The sequence below is a fragment of the Periophthalmus magnuspinnatus genome, chromosome 1, assembly GCF_009829125.3.
Source record: "Periophthalmus magnuspinnatus isolate fPerMag1 chromosome 1, fPerMag1.2.pri, whole genome shotgun sequence".
Classification (NCBI taxonomy): Eukaryota; Metazoa; Chordata; class Actinopteri; order Gobiiformes; family Gobiidae; genus Periophthalmus; species Periophthalmus magnuspinnatus.
The window spans coordinates 21,135,508-21,155,389 of NC_047126.1; the positions used below are offsets into that span (position 1 = coordinate 21,135,508).

Below are 19,882 nucleotides of genomic sequence, written 5' to 3' on the forward strand. Positions count from 1 at the left end.
ATGTGGTAAAGGCAGTTACTGTTGTAACTTGCGCCAGCTCAGTCACGTGCTTTTCTCTGCTCTTTGGTTGGTTCCCTCTCTCCCCATGCGCTTCCCAGAGGTGTGATTCGCGCGTAATTCCCTGTTGTTCATTGGACAAACAGATTTGATGCGTCTGTGACCGCGTGTGCGTGTCTTTAGTGTTTGTATATGTGCGTGCATGGGCTGGGCTCTGCAATGATTGGTGCGGCACCGAGACGTCGTGTGAAGCTCCTCCATAAAGAAACGCGGCCTCTTTCTTGTTACTGTTTATGAAACTATAGATCTTACATTGTAACATGAGCGGCAGAGGAAAGACCGGTGGAAAGGTTCGTGCTAAGGCCAAGTCTCGCTCTTCAAGGGCCGGGCTGCAGTTCCCCGTGGGCCGTGTGCACAGGCTGTTGCGGAAGGGGAACTATGCAGAGCGAGTGGGGGCTGGAGCTCCGGTGTACCTAGCAGCTGTGCTCGAGTATCTGACCGCTGAGATCCTGGAGCTGGCGGGAAACGCGGCCCGTGACAACAAAAAGACCCGTATCATCCCCCGCCACCTCCAGCTGGCCGTGCGTAACGACGAGGAGCTGAACAAACTGCTGGGAGGAGTGACCATCGCCCAGGGAGGAGTGTTGCCCAATATCCAGGCCGTGCTTCTGCCCAAGAAGACCGAGAAGGCCAAATGAACTGCGCATTGACCCAGACCACCACAACGGCTCTTTTAAGGGCCTGCCACTGCTCTAAAGAACAGACTTAGTAAAAGGGCAGACTTGATTAAAAGAACCTTATCAATATTTGGGATGCTTTAGTGAAACAAAGCTGCCCTCTACTGGTTAATATCCAGAAACCCGTTCCACGTTACATTAAACCCGATGTGCAGTGTGTGTGATGTTCTTATGTAGAAGATATCGGTCACATTTTTGTCAGTTTTTTGACAATATGCGAAACTGACGAGCAGGATCGAGCAGACTCGTGTTTGATCTGGAGTGTGGACACTGATAAGACCTGAGGAGGACCCCGCCCTGAGTCTGTTCATAAATGTAAAGTGATGTTTGTGTCCAGCAGAGGGCGCCACAACTCCACTCTCTTTATGTTCTGTTGACGCAGATATTTTGTTGACTTTTCAAAATGACGACTTTAAATAATTCACTCTTGTCTAGTAATAATTTTTGTAATGATAATTTGCACAAATGGCCTAATGCAAGTATACTAAAATAAACGTGGTCTGTAGCCTAGTTTCTTAACTTTTTTTTTTTTTTTTTACATGATTGTGTCGCAGTCAAGCTAGCTCTCCACATGAACAAACTGACAAAGTAAGTTTGAAATCTTGATTTGCATAAAACACAAGCAGACAGGTTAAATTACATAACCAGCATTTGTTTATTTTGAAAATGAAATGAAAACGACTGCAACGTTACAACTGGACACATTTTTACGCACTGACTTTATAATATCTTACATTAAAGACAATTTTATACAATGTATTGGTTTGATTTTAGCTTTTAATAATAAAAAGGTCAGATTTTATGTGAGCTGTAAAGTTGTTTAGGCAGCCTAGGCCTGGATATTTTTGGATTTCAACCTGTTATAGGTAACATTTTGAGGACTTTTCACCATTCAAAAGACAGGAATGATCAATTTAGAACAAATATTCTATGACTTTTTCACTTTGTTTCTGCCACTACTGTGTTTTTAAACCATTATTGTGTAGGATGAAAGAAGAGCTTACAACAAGAGTAAATATGAACAAGACGAGGGTCAAACCAGGACTAAACTGCTCCTGACAGGGTGACCCTGCAGCATGAAGACTGGGTCAAATGCAGAGAAAAAGCAAGACCTATTTTGGGGTTTAATGGTATATTCACACTTGTGCACACACACTGCATTAAAATTTGGATTTGACCAGAACAGGACCAAACTAAATCTACATAAGGACTAAACTGGGCTCAAACCAAGACCAAACCAGTCCAAGTGTGAATGTGACCTTACCCAGCAATGTATTGCTTATATGAGGTTTAGTCCAGAGTTAAGAGAAAAATGTTCCGTAATATGTAATTGAAGCTCCACTGCCTCCTCTCTGACACTGATGTAGCACCAAAGGAATCACCTGTAGCTGAGTTTAAGTGAGAGGTCAGAGCAGAAGGTTGGGGCCAGTGAACACGGCACTTTAAATCGATTTATCTTTCAGTTAAGATTATTTTTAGAAATATAGATATTATATATAGTATAAGGCCGGGCGTTATGAAAAAAAAAAAAAAGAAACACATTTTTTTGCTATCGCTCAATGACAGCTTTCAATTCAATTTGAATTATTTTAAATTAAAAGGAAATGAAATGTGTTGCAACACTTTTTTATTGCACACAAAAGTCCAAAGTCTCCTTCCACATGCTTTCACTGACAGAGGATTGGTTGTAGATCTCTCCATTAAAAAGACCCAAGCTGCTCATTGAGAATATGAAACGACTGGATGTCAATTCAATAAAAATTTGAATTGGAGCCCTACTACTAATGCACATAAGGCATGTACTGAACCTGCAGATATTTTAAATATTAACCATAGAGTAACATGTTTTTGTATGACTCTTGCAGGTTTTCTGATGAGAGAGGGACTTCTCTGATCTCCATCATCTGCAGGGAAGTATGTGTAAAAGGTGGCATTACAACAATAAGCAAATACACAGAACAACAGTCAAAAGCATAAATAAAAAACTGAATACACAGATGAATACAATTATTGCTTGTATATTTATGTATATTTAGAATAACTTGTTTTCTCTATGATGCTAAATCTTACACTACATAAAATGCATATGTAATTAACATATACAATGTAAAATAATGTTTTCAGTTTGGTAAAAATATGTAATTGCAATTTTTCTGACAAGCATTGCAGTTAGATTTGCAATTTTTGTTTTAATAATAAACACAAGAACTAATATAAGAATCACATTTCAGAACATGTTTGTACAGATCAAATGCAGTTTTAATGCAAAATAATTGTTTATAAGGGTATTACAAAAATTACAATTGCAGTCTTTGCAATTTGCTAATTGCATCCATTCAAACTGCAGTTTTAATTTGTTTGTGATTCTCTTGCAGACCTACAAAATGCAAACCGTATATTAACACATTGATTGCTTATATATTGAATAGCATGTTATAAGCCACCATCATCTATGAATAAAATAAAAATATCATCAAAAAATAAGTACATTTGTGAAAATACACGTTTATTATTTATCTATTTATTTTTTATCATAATAATATAAAATAAATCAGTCTGATTACAGTTGAACTATATGTAAAATAGCATATGACGTTTGCATACAAATAATACAGCACAATAATGTAGCAATGAATAAGTAGCTTATATACATAAATAAGTACAAAATACACATACAAACATGACTGTTTATTATATATTGAATAACTTGTGTGCTATATGTTACTTGCAGGTCTGTGGATGAGAGGAGAGAGAGGCAGGGACTTCCCTAAGCCTCCATCATCTGCAGGAAAAAAAAAAGCCCACTCAATATTCCGCCGCCTCCCACATCACCAGAGCAAGCAGAGCGCTAGCAAGGAAGGAATCGCACCCTCAACCTCGACACAAAAGGGAAATCTAACCTCTAACCTGCCCTAACAATGGAGGAGAACATGGATGACTCTCAGAGCCAGAAAGGTAAGACAAAATATAAACCAAAAAACAGCCCTATTCGTTTGTATGGGATCAACCATTTTGCCATTGTTCTTGCAGCCATCTCTTAATGGTGTCATGGAGATGCATTCTTTTGTGTGGTAGACAACATGCTTAAAACATAACATTAGATTTAGATTTTTGCAAGTAGAATTTTTGCATTTTTTGGCAATAGATTACATCAATGTTTATGTATAAGATTAAGATTTGAATAACGGCATAGAATAAGATGAATGCCCAGCCCTATTTTCTATGTGCAAAGAGGGACGAAGGGACGCACAGTTGGGGTTGTTGGTTGGTTATTATATGGGTCTTCTTGTTTTGGAGCTGTGGACATATGGACAGACAGCTGGGAGTATGGGGAGAGAGGGTGGGAGTGGCAGGGGGGAGGAGGGGGAGGAGGTGGTGAATGGGAGAAAGAAAAAAAAAAACGACAAAGAATAGGCAGAATAAACACTCCAGAAAGCGTTGGGTGAAAGCTGAGAATAAAGACGGAATATTAGCAGGAGGGAGAGTGGAAAAAGGGGTGATGGATGCAGCGCTCCGGTTTTCCTTTGTTACCGGACTATTGTTGATCCTTCACGCTTGTCTGAGCGGTTTTTGCTCTCCTCCTCTTGCTCCTCTCTTCTTTTTTTTCTAAGCGGCAATCAGTTAATCTTATCTCAATTTTCTATCGTCCAAGTAAATGCACAATGTAACATTTTTAGTACGATTTTGTCTAAATCTGTTTATAAGTTGCACCATGTTGAAACCTCCCTATCGCCTTGCATAATTTTTATTGCTGTCCAGACAATTATGCATCCTATCATTTATACACAAATACACAATTGGATTTGCATATATTTTGCATGAATTATGAATGACAAATTAAATTATTTCATCATTTTCAAAGCCAAGGCCGTATACTTGTTGTTATTGTCGGTATAGGAATGGGCGTGTCCATTTTCTTCTCTGCACCTTTGCTTTCGTCCAAATCGTTATCTGTGCAAAATAAATCTATCAATCATACAACATTTGATCCAACACAATATATTACAAAATCTAACATAAAAATTGTACCTTTTTATTGCTGTAACTATGGAAACAGGCTGTGTATTGGATGCTGATTTGCAATAGGTGGGTTGACTTGTTTTTTAAAGAAGAAATCTGCGTTAGCCAATCACGACACTGGAAGTGCTAGACATGATTCAAGCTGGATTTTTCATTACGGTGTCCACCCTTTCTTTGGCTTGGGTCTTGTATGTGCAAAACTAACCATAACACACCCTATTGCATTTAAAATATGTAAGAACCTACATTGTTACTAAATATATAATTAGTATGAAATCATTGGTTGGAGGAGAGGTAGTCGACATATGTCCAAATAGGATGTTGTTTTTTTCATTTCTTATGCATGAGTTGTCGCACCTGGAGCTCCACGCATAAAGCCTGCTTCAACACAAAATATAGGACAGAAAATTTTTCAACCAATAGCCATTAATTATAGAAATCTGCCATGTGTTTGCTATGGTTAATGCTCAATATGGATCCTATTGTGCTGCCTGCTGTATAAGGGAAAAATACTGACAATAATCTTATCTATTAAAAGCATATTGCTTGTTTACACAAAATATGCAATAAATAAATCTGAACTAAAAATGGCGTTTAGACTTTTTGGGATCTTTCTGCCATGTTATAATGCTGTTCCCTCTTCAAAAACATCAAAAAAGAAAGTGAATACATTGTTTAATACATTGTCTTTAGTGAATATATCATTTTGAAAACAATAAAAGGTAACATGATAATCTAAATATGTCATGTTTTAACAGTTAATACCGCAAAGAAGTGTAATGCCATCTCTTTAAGGTACAATCGCTGCTATATAGTGAATAGTAAATTCGATTTTCAGTTTGTCAATCTGATCAGATGTAATTATATCTTTAACAGATGTATATATATATATATATATTTATTTATTTATTTATTTATTTATTTATTTATTTATTTATTTATTTATTTATTTATTTTATTTTTTTTTAAAACGTTAAAGTAAAGTGAATAAGTGAATTTGAAAGTTAACATGAATATTAACTAAGGCTATCAACTGAGCCTTATTAGTAACAAAATGTATCAATATACAGTTTTCACAACTTAACATTTAAACAAATGGGAGGTAGTAAGTAAACAAATGAATTAAACAGTCATTGTTGTTTGATTCAAACATTCACTCTCCCAAAATCATTGAAAGCAAAAACTCCCAGAGTTCAGTAAACCTTAGATGCAGACCTGAATTTCTATTGTTGGTGAATTTGTAATGACTAAAACCTACTGAACGGTTTCCTATTATGCTTGTAGTGTTAATTGCCTAATACGCCTGATACAATGGGATGGCATTTGGAGTGAGAAGATAAGCTATGTGCTTACACTGAGGCATGATGGGACTGTAAAAGGGTTCATTTCACATTACCTGTTATTGTGGTTGTATATGGGGTGCAATGATGACCAGGAAATAGACTGCTCCCGAACTCTGTCTTAGAGTTAGACAAACTGTATTGATCCACAAGGGAAATTACTTGGACGCACTAGCTCAAAAATACAATATAAACCAAGTCTATGACAATAAGTAAATATAGTAAAGATCTGAATTATAATAGTAGAAATTGTGTTTTATTTGGAGCAGGTTTGAATTATTTATTAACATAGAGAAATTGCATTTGGATAGGAAGACACATGCAAAAGAAATTGTGTTAAGATTCCATTAATCAAAGTAGAAAATCTTGCATAACATTCCCAAAACAAAGCCCCAGGAATATTCTTTTTGATCCCTCACTGGAAAAGAGTATAATCGCAGCTGAATAAGTGTTCCCAATTAATTTAATAGTAAAAGTTGATAAAATGTTCTGTCAGGAGGACTGCTGCTCTGCTCACTGTGGCTCTGTTTCACTCCAAACCATTTGATTATATGACCTCTAATAGAAAGCTACTTAATGGAGAGGCAGATACAGTCAATACAAATAGACTTAGAGGGCTATAAAGGAGAGCGAGAGAAGGAGAGAGGGAGGGAGGAGAGAAAGAGAGATGGGAGCAAGGAGAGAGAGAGAGAGGGTGTAGTCTGTAAACATGTTTTGATGTAGGAAATATAAAGTTTTTCAATGCCTAAAAATGGTAGGAATTACTTGAATTCAGTATTTAAATGTACTCTCAACAAAGTAATGTTGACGAATATGTTGTACCTTTATATATCTTTTTCAGTTTCAGTATTTTATCTTATGAAATGAAATGTTTTTGTCTCAAACTTTAGGAACAAAAACAATAATGTAATATAACATTCCATATGTTTGAGAAGGAGTAAAATGAAGCCAAAGGCTTATTCTCGTTTAATTCTTTAACTATTTGATTGTCAACACATTTTATATAAATAAGTTCTATATGGACAGAGAATCAGTGCAGTGTTGACTTGTTGGTCACATGAACATTGACCCTTTGACACAAATCAGCCTACTTTATATCAGATTTTAGCTGCAAATCTTTTCACAAATCCTCAATTTAAATGAATGGGAGTCCTGCTTAATCACAAGTGCCACCACACTCCACGGGTTTAGTAACATTTAGAGGCAGAGCGGGCAGAATAAGATCAATAGGTTTTCAATAAAACTCTATTATTGAAATTAAATTAAGATAATCACTCAATATAGCAAGTTTTTAGGGTTAATATAACATTGTTTGTGAGTGTAATTGTGGAGATTAGATGTTTTTAGCTATTTTCCTCTTAGCTAGTTAAGCCTATACTTTATTCTTATTTCAGTGTTATCTGCCAGTTAAAGTCTGTAGTTAATTCATTCAAATGCTAGCAGCTCTTGTTTTTAAACTAATTTAAAATGCCTCACTCTTCAATGAGCCATTATGCTCTAAAAATGAAACACATAATTGCATTATTTTGATTATCATATAGCTCCAAATGTTGTTCAAAAAGCTCCATTAAAGCACCATACAGGATCTTTTGAGTGTGTCTCATAATATAAAGATGTGATTGTTTTTGGTGGATGAGGTTAACTGTTTGTAGTGTTGTGTTTCATTATTGAGCTGAAATCCTACACTGCCCATTAAACTGTCAATACTCAACATATTGTCCTATAACACTTTTTAACTAACTGAGTATTTTATGTTTACAATTAAATCCACTTCTTTTGCCTCTAAAATGTGTATATGGCATTGTCAACTGTTCCTAGTCCTTTTTGGGCAATTTTAGTTTAAACTCCAGCGGCCAATGCAATTTCAAGTATGATGCAACATCACACAAAACTGCCCTTATAAGAGGCAGGGGTTTCTAATTACAAACACCTGGCTGAAGGGGCAAAACATAAAGTGTAGATACCTAGAGCTATCATACATTTCTTTATACCTCCAGACCTGCCCCTCCTCACCTCTCACTTGTTTAGTTCCACTTTAAACTTTTGCCATATTCTATTTACCATTTCTGTAATAACAATACTTCATTAGTCTATGAGGGTGTGCAATGAACCAAAAAGAGATTAATTTGTAATTGTCAAAGATCACTTGGGTCTTAATAGAGGTCTACAGCCAATCCTCTGTCAGTAAAAACTTGTGGTTTGGAGTTCACACTTTGGAACTCACAATTATTTGGCTTATAATTGAAATCACGGTTATTTCAAATAATTAGTTCTGAACAGTCAAAATTAACCTTCTGAGAAAGTGCAGACCTAATTGTATATTTTATTAGTAATGTTTAGTATCACTATTGCTTCACTGGAGTGATGGCTATGCTCTAAGATTTGATTGGGCAGAGCAAGCCCAAATATCATTCTGAACTGAAGTAAATTTATTCTATTTTTGATAACATTTTTGTAGTTGAATAAAGTAATAACTCATGAGTTTTAAGTTTGATTAATTACACAACCCTTAAGGTGTAGTGGGTGGAGTGTCTTACCCAGTGACAGAGGAGATATACAAGATATTTAGTTACATTATCTGATAGCACATTATATTTAATTCTATCCCCAGTCATTCTCCAGTGTCTGTACCATACGGTTATGGTTTTGCCGTGGGCTGAAAGTGAATCTGAAACACAGATCATAATGAGCAGATGGGCTGAATATTCACTGAGCTGCAGCTTTCCCCAGAGAGGCCAGTCCAACCACCCATCAACCAATCACAATCTATCAACCACCACACAAGTCTGTCTGATCACGTTGTATTTGTGGATCCGAGGATCAATTAATGGCTTTCATCATAATTAAGGACACCGTTATGAGGACTTCTGACCATTCAAAAGATATATTTTTTATAATTGTATATTTTTTTCCTGACATAAATTCAATTTTCATTATATTGGCCAAATGCAAACTTTCTCTAATGGATTATACACTAACAGTTTTATATATTATAATATATTGGAAATGAGACAGTGTAATCCCTCAGTTGTCCAGGAATGGAGGGAGTCATCTGGACACTGCAATTAAGGCGTTTCAGCGGCCATCCAGAAACCACTTCCAATTTGGTGGTATTGGCTTTAAACACTAGGATTCATATTACAAGTTAATAACAAAAGAAAAATTCTATTCTGTCAACTGGACAAATGTTCTTCTTCATTGCCTTATATTTGTCTGAAGGGAGGGGCTAACTACACTGAAATAAACACACCTATTTGTTGACAGTTTCTTTTTGTTGGATAGGTCTATTGAACTGCACTAAGTGCGAACTGTGCCTGAGTCATATTTTGCATAATCGTTCAGGCCCCCTGTGTGCTCTCACACCTATTAGCATACTAGCTATCACTTTGTTTGCCTTGTTTTGATTTAGGTTTAACGATGGAGTTATAAAAACTGTTCAAAGATGACCCTCCATTCCTGTAACAAAAATTGCATCTTTAACTCCCCTCTCAAACCATTTCTTTTCTTTGACTAAGATCTGTACCTCACAATCTTCAAAGGAGTGGTTAATGGCATTGAGATGGGTTCTCAAGCTGCTCTTGTGACGGTGTTGGTAAATTCTCTTGGCTCTTTTGTTTCTCCAATAAAACTCACTGCAGTCCACTAAACTGAATGATGTGAGTAGACCACTATTCTCTGAGTTAAGTCCAGCCCCGAAGGGAGGTGTTTTAGAGTGAAACTGCCCTGCTCTTGTTTACTGGCCAACATCATTATGGGTTGTTATGCTCCTATTGTGTAGTGGATGTCTCACCTTCACCAAATACCTGATTAGCATTTGACTGACTTGTTGAGGTCTTTTTCCATGGTTTCAGAATGCTTCTGTAAACAGCTGGTAGTTGAAATCTCAATCCATCATTTCTTTTCATAACCAATAAATCTTAATGACTCAAGCCAGTACCATAAAATTTTAAATGACTTTTGGATGGAAGCCGAAATGTCTTGATTGTAAAAATGGTGTCCAGATGATCACAGTTGAAACTTTCTCTGTGTTATAATATAGATTTTGCAAAGCCATGTGTTGTGATTGTTGTTGAGATTTTTGTCTGAACATAAAATAAATTAAACTGAGTAAGAAAAACTGTCAAACATTTACCCTAATCATTAACATTAGTGACACAGATGTACTGTCCCACTTTTTGTCCAACCACAGCACAAAATCTGCAGATTAAACCTGAATTATCCCCCATAAAGTGTATTGTGAGCACAGCACTTGACAAACTGGCTTCATCTAATTAGAAATGTATCTGATTGTGCAAGGGTGGCTTGAAAATCAGGTACTCCAACTTTAACATGGTTTCCCTCATTTTAATCAAACAAAGCAGGAAAATAAGTCCCTGTTATGTGATCTGAAATGCAACGCAGCATTGGGTTATACTCTTCCACACTTCTACACTTTTGGCCATTGTGTGCGTATATTTGAGTGACACATGCTAACCTCAGTGCTAGCAGAGATTCATGATTAGATCCATTGCCTGCAGAGCCCACAGTGCCCCCTCTTTCCTGTCTGAGTCTCTGCGTCATAGTATACTGGCAGCGCTGCTGTTATCACTCCTGTGTACCGAGCCATATACTCTGCAGATGACGTCACCTCATCTCTCTCTCTTTTTCTCTCATATATCTGTGCTGGAGGAGTGGCTCATTTGATCATCTAAAGGTGTACTATGTAATGTTTCTCTTTCTGCCACTTGCTTGTCTCCATGGAGATATTAATCAACAACAATATGGCATTAAACCTTGCAAGCTTGCATTTATGCCATTACAGGTGTTTTTGTTCCTCAGAAATATCTTAAAAACCGTGGGGTTGCCTTTCCACAGATCTGACTTGTGACTTGTCTTGCTGATGTCACCTGCTTGTCTCTATGGATACAGTATTTTCCGTCTGTTTCTCCTACCTCTGCTAGTCTAGGGAGTTGACTTACTGTGTGTTTGCAGTGCACTTAAATGGCATCGCATCCTCCTAAAATGTCAAATTGTCCAAATGAGTCACACAGAATGTCTGTGGTATTTCTGTGGTAGTTCTAAGATTAAATGCTTATAAATGCTTCCATGCCAGATTTGTCAAATTTGTTTTGAGTTTCTGTGACAATCTTTTTGTGGTAGAATTGTCATTTACTCATTTGCTCTTGAATGCAGCTACACCTCCTGTTGGTCAGCCTCAGTTGTACTCGGAGTGAGTGACAGGTGCGATGAAGAGTGAACTTTAAGAAGAACCACATGATTTTAGTTATCTCTTCAAGACAATACAATATATGAATATATGAATAGTACATACTGTATATTTTGCATTAGTATATAAAATTCTATTTTCTGTTTAATGTATCTATTTAGGGGCATACTATTTTAAATGTATGCCCCTATTCTTATGTTATAGTTTATATTATTATTATTATTATTATTATTATTGTTGTTGTTGTTGTTGTTGTTGTTGTTATTATTTGTTTTATCTTGCACCATAGCGTCAAGTTCCTAGTTTGTGAATTTTGTACGCTGACAATGGCAATAAAACTTATTCTGATTCTGCCAAGAAAATCATAAAATTCATGTTTTGGCATATCGTCTGATCCCAGTCCCTTTCCATGTACCCCTCATATTTCAGACTTACACAGGGCATCTGCAGCGGTCTTTTGGGACACTGGTTGTAGTTTATTGCACTGAGGCCTTGGAGCAGCTCCATTTGGTCCATCCATCACTGAAATGGACAGTGAGACTTCCCCCTCCTCCTCCGATATGACACTCCCCATATAAGTGTCATATAAGTGTGAATGTGAATGCATTAACACGTAGATATAAGCTGACAAGATTTTAATGATCAGATTTCTCTTGTGTATGTAAACACACACCAAAAAATAAGATCTGTTTATTGGATTATCTGATTATTATATTTTTATTGGCCGTGACACTGTACCCATTGATGAACATAGGTGATTTAATGTCCTCAGCGGAGAAGTACTATATGGTACCGTCCAAAGTATTTAATTTAGTTCTCAGCAGTACTGGCGAAAATGTTGCCGATACTTGGCACCAATATTATTTCTGCACTGGTCAAGTCTCTGTGTCTCATGTGTCATTCCCAGTTTGTCCTCAGTGCATTAGATGTGTCTTTTTGAGCGGACTAAATGAGTGAACACATACATTTATATTGTTATTATTATTATTTCACTATACACTATTCACTATGTAACATAAAGCTGGCCTGTAATTTAGAGTTTAAAAGCGGCTCAATAAATCCAAATAAAATAATACAACCTGAATGACACCTACTCCAACTTCCAGAATAAGTTGAATAATGGTATCAATCTTGGTGTTTACGATAATTCAGATAAAAACATATTCAAAAGGTTTAAAATATGAGCCTTGTTGAGAATGTAGAGTCTGTATACAACTCTAGAGTGGTGTGTGGAATAGGAGAGTTTCATGGCTGAATGGATGATGTGATTGGCAGAGTGGAGAATCATTGGAGGAGGCCACGTCAGCCCAGCCCAGTGTTACCATTCACTCTATGTAGGTTATCTGTGTGTGAAGACCAGTGTACTACATTCATGTAACAATCACCTTTTCCACTACAACATCGCGTGTGTTCAAATACTACTACTACTACTACACTGTCTACACGCTATCAGGCTATGTTCACACGCACAGAAAAATTCTCATCATTATTTGAGTTTTTAATTATTGGATTGTCTGATTATTCTAGTTATCTGATCTGCTTTATTACTGCACATGTATGAGCACCTATTGTGAAATAGCGTTGAAATTTCAAATATGTCACAATTATATCTCCAAAACAGAGACATCTTTTGTTAATTGAAGTCACACACATTTGATTACAAAATATATCAGCTAACACAATATGCTTTTTTTAAATTTTCAGTTTTAGTCTTGAATTTTATAGAAGTAGGGCAAATATTAATTAAATTGAGATTCAACTGTCAGTAAAAGCATGTGGTTTATATCACAGGAAAAAAATTGACTGAAAACTATTTAGTTTTGAATGGCAGTGCATAAAATTCTGTATTGTTTATGTTCATAAAATAAGAAATACAAAGGTTTTGTCTTATTTAGTCAATTTCCACATGATGGAACAGGGTAAGTTGGATAGGTAAATATTCAAATATCTTTACTACTAAAATGATGCCACAGATAAATATTGTTGTGGCTGTATATTCACTGTCAGCTCATACTCAGTATTATCATAGGTTACTCTAGTATGTTGACTTGTATTGCCCAGAGTGGAGCAGTGGGACCAGACCTGTCATTCTCTATCAGAGTGAGCAGAGTCTGGATTTGTGAGGGCATCTCCGGTATACTCTGTGTATGGAATACTCTACGGTACATTGCTCTGTCCTGATTTCACATGCACTGCAAAATATAAAGATAATTATGACTTCAGAATTCTTACATTGTAGTTTTGGCTGGTCAGGTTTAAGTACTTATAGATCAGGGGTGCAGTTTTTGACTTGATCCACAAATGTGCAAGGGCCAAACGCAATTACAGTACACACATACACGTGCTCTTCAGCAAAGAAATGGATGATTAAATCGACTTTAAATTGGGGAGTAGAGTAAATTGCCCTCCTTCCCATAACAGCCTTTTCAACACAAAATAGAAATATATTGTTCTTAAAATCTCCGAGCCCCTTTGCGGTCCAAATTAGATCCTTGGAGTTTTTTTCTGAAAACACTAGAGAGAAGAAAAAAAAACTGGTTTCAATTTGGCTTGAGTCAATTTCAAGTTATTGAAATAGGAAAACGCTACACGCTACATTTTTTTCTAGAGGGGTCCCACCATCTGCTTATCTCTTGTAGATGTTGTTTTTTGTTTTGTTTTGTTTTTTAAGATAAAATAAGTTTACTCCCAAACTGTGGAACATTCCAAACAAAGAAATAAAACATTTTTTTAGGTGGAGACAGATAGATACTTATTAAGACTTTTAAAAACTATTGCAACTTAAATGGGCTTACATAATAAACCAATCTAAACTTATAAAAATGATCAAGATTCAAAATGTTGCTTGTAGTCCAGTAATTGTTTCAATGAAGACCTTAGTAATCATAAAATACAGTTAGAAATATCAAACATACAAATGGTTATCTGTTTAAGACAATTAGACTGTCTTAATGTGGTACAAATCGCTTTTTAATGAGCAACAAGATGGATTTTGCAATGAAAATAACCTTCTGTCAAGATAACCAATAATTTATTAGTCACTTTAAGCCTATTCAAACATAACGGGGAGATAAGCACATTTTTGAGACTTGTGGAGCAGATAAGCCAAATGAGACACTTAATTAAAATGGGGTTTTGCAATTAAACTGTCAGAATACGATCAATTATAGAGGACAATGGCAAAAACTGAGCCAAAAACAAACTGCAAAATCTAGATGTAATTAACAATATGATGACATTATTTAGTTTTGTTGTAAAGCATTTGACCCATCCATCGATGTTGCCGGGACAACCTGTTCGGAGAAAGAGGACCCATACCCAGACCATGAGCTACACTTAGACAGGACTGCCTTAGCTGGAGGAATTTACCTATTGTGCATGTTTTGGGTTGATGGGGGAAACCGGAACACGCCAGGAGAATATGCACACTCTGTACAGAAAGTCCTGGGAATTAAACCTAGGACCTTGTTGCTGTGAGGCAAAAGTGCTATAGTCACACAGCCACCTCACTGTTATCCAATGCATTACTATGTATTAAATCAAAAAAGGGTTGACTGCCTCGCATGTGGTGCTTTAGTGAAGATATTATTCCCGTTTAGTTCATTTGTGCTGGCAATTTTTGTTTCAAATGGATAGACCCAGTAATTACAGAAATATTATTGGTTGTCTTGAAGGGTGGTGGTGCGATTCCAGCTTTTAGCACAGTATGCTATTGTTGTGTCCTTGGGCCAGACACTTCCATGAGACAGTTATGCATTTGGTTGTTTCCTGTGGATGTTGGTTAATCAACTTGCCTGTTATTGACCAATGACTGACAATGTGTGATTTATTTTTTATTTTTTTTTACTTTCTAGTTAAAGGCCCTATACCCGATTTTTTCATGTAAAACTTTACAAATATATTGTATAAGCAGCTCTTGAAATGATATGTTCACTGCATGCTGTCTGATTTTATTTGGACAACACACTGACCTTAAAATGTAGTGTTGCATTTTTGCCAGATTATAGCAAAAATACTAATTTCCTCCTGTAGTCCCTGAACAGGCTGATGTTACAGTGTTTTACTGTCATTGAATCAGAGAAGTGTGAGGTTAGCATGCTAGTTTTTGTTAGCTTTACTGTGGCAGCAAAACTAAACTCTCTTTTCTCAGAGTTGTGAAGTTGTGACACTTGTAAACTAAATTATATGATGATCAGATATTTTATCTAATCATTACAATATTATCATCCATATTATAGAACTACAGACATATTCTGCCACAAATAATTGAGTAAATTTGTTTTTAATATTACTTTTGATCAGAAAACACCCCGCTCTGAACAAAGACGTCTCAGCCATTGCCCCAGATTTTACCGGGTCACTGGGTCCTCTCCTCTGATGCCCAAATATGGACATGTGACGAGGATTACAGCGAGGGGAAGGGCTTTCATCTCCAAATATGCAAATATGACGAGGATTACAGCGAGGGGAGGGGCTTAAGGCATGCACCGAGCAAACCTTAATGCTTTTTATACTTCTGCAACAATTTGACATATTAGGAAAACTGTATAAATTGCATGGCTGGTTCAATCTATAAATACTATAATTTGACAAATAAGTAGTAGTAGTAAATAGAAAATGTTAAAATCATATGCAATTAGGTTTAACTATTTCAACATGAGTGAATGGACCCTAATCCTGCTATTCAGGAACCTCTGACTGATTTCTTAAAGGTGCACAAAGTAACTTTTCTAGTGGAGTGTGCATCACCTGCTTCTTTCCACAGAGATGTTATTGCTTTGCCTGGAATGTATTATTTATTCAATTACAAATCAGGTATCCCAGTTTTAAATTATACTAAATATCTTATAAAGTACTTTTTCTTACACATTGAAAAAGAAATAGCTTGGAAAAGGAACAAACTGGGACTAAACCTTGAACTAATCCTAGACTAGGACTGGATGTGGACTAGACCTTGGACTAAATCAGGACTAGAACAGGACCAAACCAAGTTAAGTGTGAATGCAGACTAGTTCACATTATGCATATTCTTTCCATTTGAATAAATATGACGCATTCACTTGTCAGTACCTTTATTGTGTAGCTTGCAAATGGGGGCAAAATTGTATCTCCCTGTACAGACAAATCTATAGCGAATAATCCATCACGAATCATATAAATATCATCTTGTTGTACCCGTCGGACAGCATCGTGTAGCTATAGAAACAATTAAATTAAAAATGAGCTGTTGGACTGTGTATGTGAGCAGCTTGCAAATGGAGTCGCCATGAAATGGTACCTTCCTTCAGCCATTTTCTTCTTCTGTTTTGCACAAGAAACGCATCAATCTTAAACTTAAACTACACAACCAAATGAATTCTTGACTGTCCCTTTTGCTAATGGATATATCATTTTAATCCTTGGTTGGGAAAATAGGGTGAAATTTGTTGAGGGGGGGGGGACACAGATTGCGTTGGTTGAATAGACTAGAAAAAGGGAGGAGAGGAGACGGTAGGAGACGATGTAATTCTCTGCTGGTGTTGCCATGACGACGCTACAGGCAAAGTGGGTCAGGCAGTGACACACACACAAACATGGAGGAGAGAGAGATGATACAACATGGAGGAGAGGAGGAGGGAGGGAGGTGGTTTGAGGAACGATGCTGTGCAGGTTTGTAGAAGGATTTTGTTGTCTTTTTTCTCAATGGATTACATTTCTTGTGGATGTAAACTGTTGTGGGTTGTCACAATATTAAAATTTCAAACTTGATTTCGACACTAAGGAATAGTCAATCACTCACTTAGTCAGTCGATACTCAACACCGATTCCAATACCACTATAATAATAAAAATGTGTTCTTTCTTTAGACATTAGAATGTGATTTTTAACATTAAATAATAGTACTCTCTTTTGTAATACCATATGGTCGTCCAGGTTGGTTCCATTGTGGTCCTTGGGTGTATACTAGTCTATGTGGTCTTATACTTTCTGATACAGCTCAAGATCATTCTAAAGCTATTCAAAGGTTCATTTCCGTGCTGTGAATGTGACGTTTTTGTATCAATACTTGTTCAAATGAGTATGTAGTTTTAATATTAGTTTTAGTATAATTTAGTATCTGATTTCCAATGCATTTGACAACCCAAGTGTAAACTAAACCAGATGTACTGAATGAGGACTAAACCATTAAAAAATGATTAACAGCGCTCAATAGTTGTGGAAAAATAGTGTGAAAATTGATACATATTTAGTGTGAATGAAAACCACAATGCTGTCCCTGTGTCTGGGTGGGTAGGCATCTAGATGCGTCCCCCAATACAAGGTAAACATGTTCAAATCAAATATGTCACTTAAAAACATTGGACATGATCGCCAAGTTTTTCGTGTTATAATTTGGTGTTTTGGTTCTCAAGACAAGTAAAAGACAAGAAAGCAGTTTGTCAGTTTCAGTGCTGAAATCCAGTTGATTTAAACCTGAAAGGACTCTCTCTGATTTGAACCCTCACTACCTAAAGCATAGCACTTGCTGCCAATCATTAATCAGTGCTTGTGCAGTGTCTACAGCTCAGCGAGGGAATTCTGGAGGGTCAGTTTTGATTGTACTTCCTGCTGCCTGACTTGGTACTCCTCCTGACCAAGATCTTATAGTTCAAGGGTCTACAGGCAGTGTCCTAAATCTAAATATCTTTAAAGCAAACCTATTCTACAAAATTGACTTTTTAGAGCTTTTATATATGTTATAGTTGTTTCCCCTCACCATTTACTCACCCTAAGTTGTATTTGGAGTGATTTGTGCATGTTTGAGTGATCTTTAATCACTTATTTTCAAGACACCATCTTGCCGATCAACCCTCGTTTTCAGTGCAAGCGACATGCATCCACTCCTCTGTACTTACATTGTTTTCTAATTTTATTGAATTTATCATGATATGCACAGGATTCAGCAGCGTTTAGTCACTTTGGTACAAATGAAAAAACATCAGCTGCTTGCTAACACGATGTTCAGCTATCAATCGGAGGTGCAGACTTGTTGCGATGACGTTTACAGCGACATCAGCTCTCATTGGGCACAGCAGTTTTCTATGGCAGTCAGAAAACCTGCTTCTTTTATAAAGTTGTTTTACATATTGCAATTTTAAATGTGTAAAATTATAACATAATGATCCACGGGTGTGACAGATTATAGCTGTAGAGTAGACAAAAGCACAAAATGTCTTTTTAAATGTCCCATATTACACAAAATTGATTCTTGTGAGCTTTAAGCCATATTATAATGTTACCTTACCAAAACATTCCCGGATTTGTGTTTTGTTTCATTCACACGTTTAAGAAATCCTCCATTATTAGTCTGTCTACATCTCCAAAGCTCAAAATGCTCTGCTCCTACTTGTGTTGTGATGTAGTGGTAGTTTTAACAGCTCCTTTTACCTTTTGTTCACTAGAGATTGGCAATTCCAAAAACACAGTGAAGCACTTCCTGTATTACTACATGACATTACAAATACAATGACAAGGATAATAATGGTTTGGATGATGAGGACAAACATAAAAAAGAAGCTGGGATTGGCGTGAGATTTTGCTGTGTGAATTATGAATGAAGCGACAGTCCCAAACAGGTTTTTGCCAGATACAAATTTAGAGTTTTTAGGGCTACTAAATGTTTTATCATTTCCAAATTCCCTTTGCTTTTTATCTCCACATTTGAGAGAGTCTTCTGCAGGCACTCACGTCATGTTTGGTGGAACAGTGGTGTGAATGCAGAACAACTCCTGATAAACACAAATAGATGATTAGAATGTAAAGTAAGACTATACCCTTGATGACTTGAGTTTTGGGCAGAATTTTAAAAGTGCATTATGTAACTTTTCTGGTGGAGTGTCCGTCACTTGCCTCTTGGAGATGTTATTGCTTTGCCTAGAATGTTCTACAGTAAAGCATTAAACTTTTCAGTATTGCATGTATTCAATCACCGCTGTTTCTATTGCAAAAATACCTTGAAAAACATGCAGTCTTATGCTGTAAGCGGGGTTGTGTTTCCACAGATCTGACCAATAAATTGGCCTAATATGTTACCTGCTTGTCTTCATGGATATATATTTAGGTTTAATGCCATACTGTGGTATTTTGTAGGCAAAGCAATAACAGCTTCACTAGAAATGTTGCTCAGAGCATCTTCTTCTTTATTGACCCAAGTGCTTTGTGTTTTGTAAAGTCTGACTTGAATTATCATTTCAGCACTTTCACTCTAGATCTTGCTACTTACTAAGAGTTATTGTTTATAGCCTCATTCAAGCACTCTCACCCCTGTCCATGTGCTGACACTAGCCACATTGATGTTATATAGAACTCAGGGCTATATTACAGTGCTGCCGTGTTGTCACAATACTAAAATTTCACTCAACTCAATTTCAATACTAATGAATAGACTTCATGCTCAATACCTATTCTGATAGCACAATGATAATTAAACCTAAATTTCTTTAGACAATAGAATATGATTTTCAACATTCTTTCGTACTTTCTTTTATATTATTATGTGGCCTGTGTAGTCCCTCAGTGGTCAAGGTATGTTCCATAGTGGTCCTTGGGTGTGTACTAGTCTA

At 36.4% G+C, this 19,882-nt stretch overlaps 3 protein-coding genes across 3 annotated transcripts in view; all 3 read left to right on the top strand.

Moving 5' to 3' along the window:
- tmx2b (thioredoxin-related transmembrane protein 2b) overlaps positions 1 to 19,882 on the top strand; it is a 157,917-nt gene that overhangs the window by 137,603 nt on the left and 432 nt on the right. The gene's annotated exons all lie outside the window — the stretch shown is intronic.
- Positions 191 to 695, top strand: LOC117393868 (histone H2A-like). The gene has a single exon (XM_033991880.2). The coding sequence runs from the start codon at positions 318 to 320 to the stop codon at positions 693 to 695; it is 378 nt and encodes a 125-aa protein (XP_033847771.1). The 5' UTR covers positions 191 to 317.
- Positions 419 to 19,882, top strand: part of LOC117393858 (neuronal membrane glycoprotein M6-a-like) — a 39,360-nt gene continuing 19,896 nt past the window's right edge. The window contains exons 1-3 of the mRNA XM_033991871.2: positions 419 to 1,322; positions 2,600 to 2,648; positions 3,466 to 3,689. Coding sequence (XP_033847762.1) covers positions 3,653 to 3,689 — 37 coding nt within the window. The 5' untranslated portion in view covers positions 419 to 1,322; positions 2,600 to 2,648; positions 3,466 to 3,652. The remainder of the gene's footprint in view (positions 1,323 to 2,599; positions 2,649 to 3,465; positions 3,690 to 19,882) is intronic.

Bases quoted from the DNA above. Each gene is read 5' to 3' on its own strand.
- LOC117393868 (XM_033991880.2), top strand. From the start codon at position 318: ATGAGCGGCAGAGGAAAGACCGGTGGAAAGGTTCGTGCTAAGGCCAAG.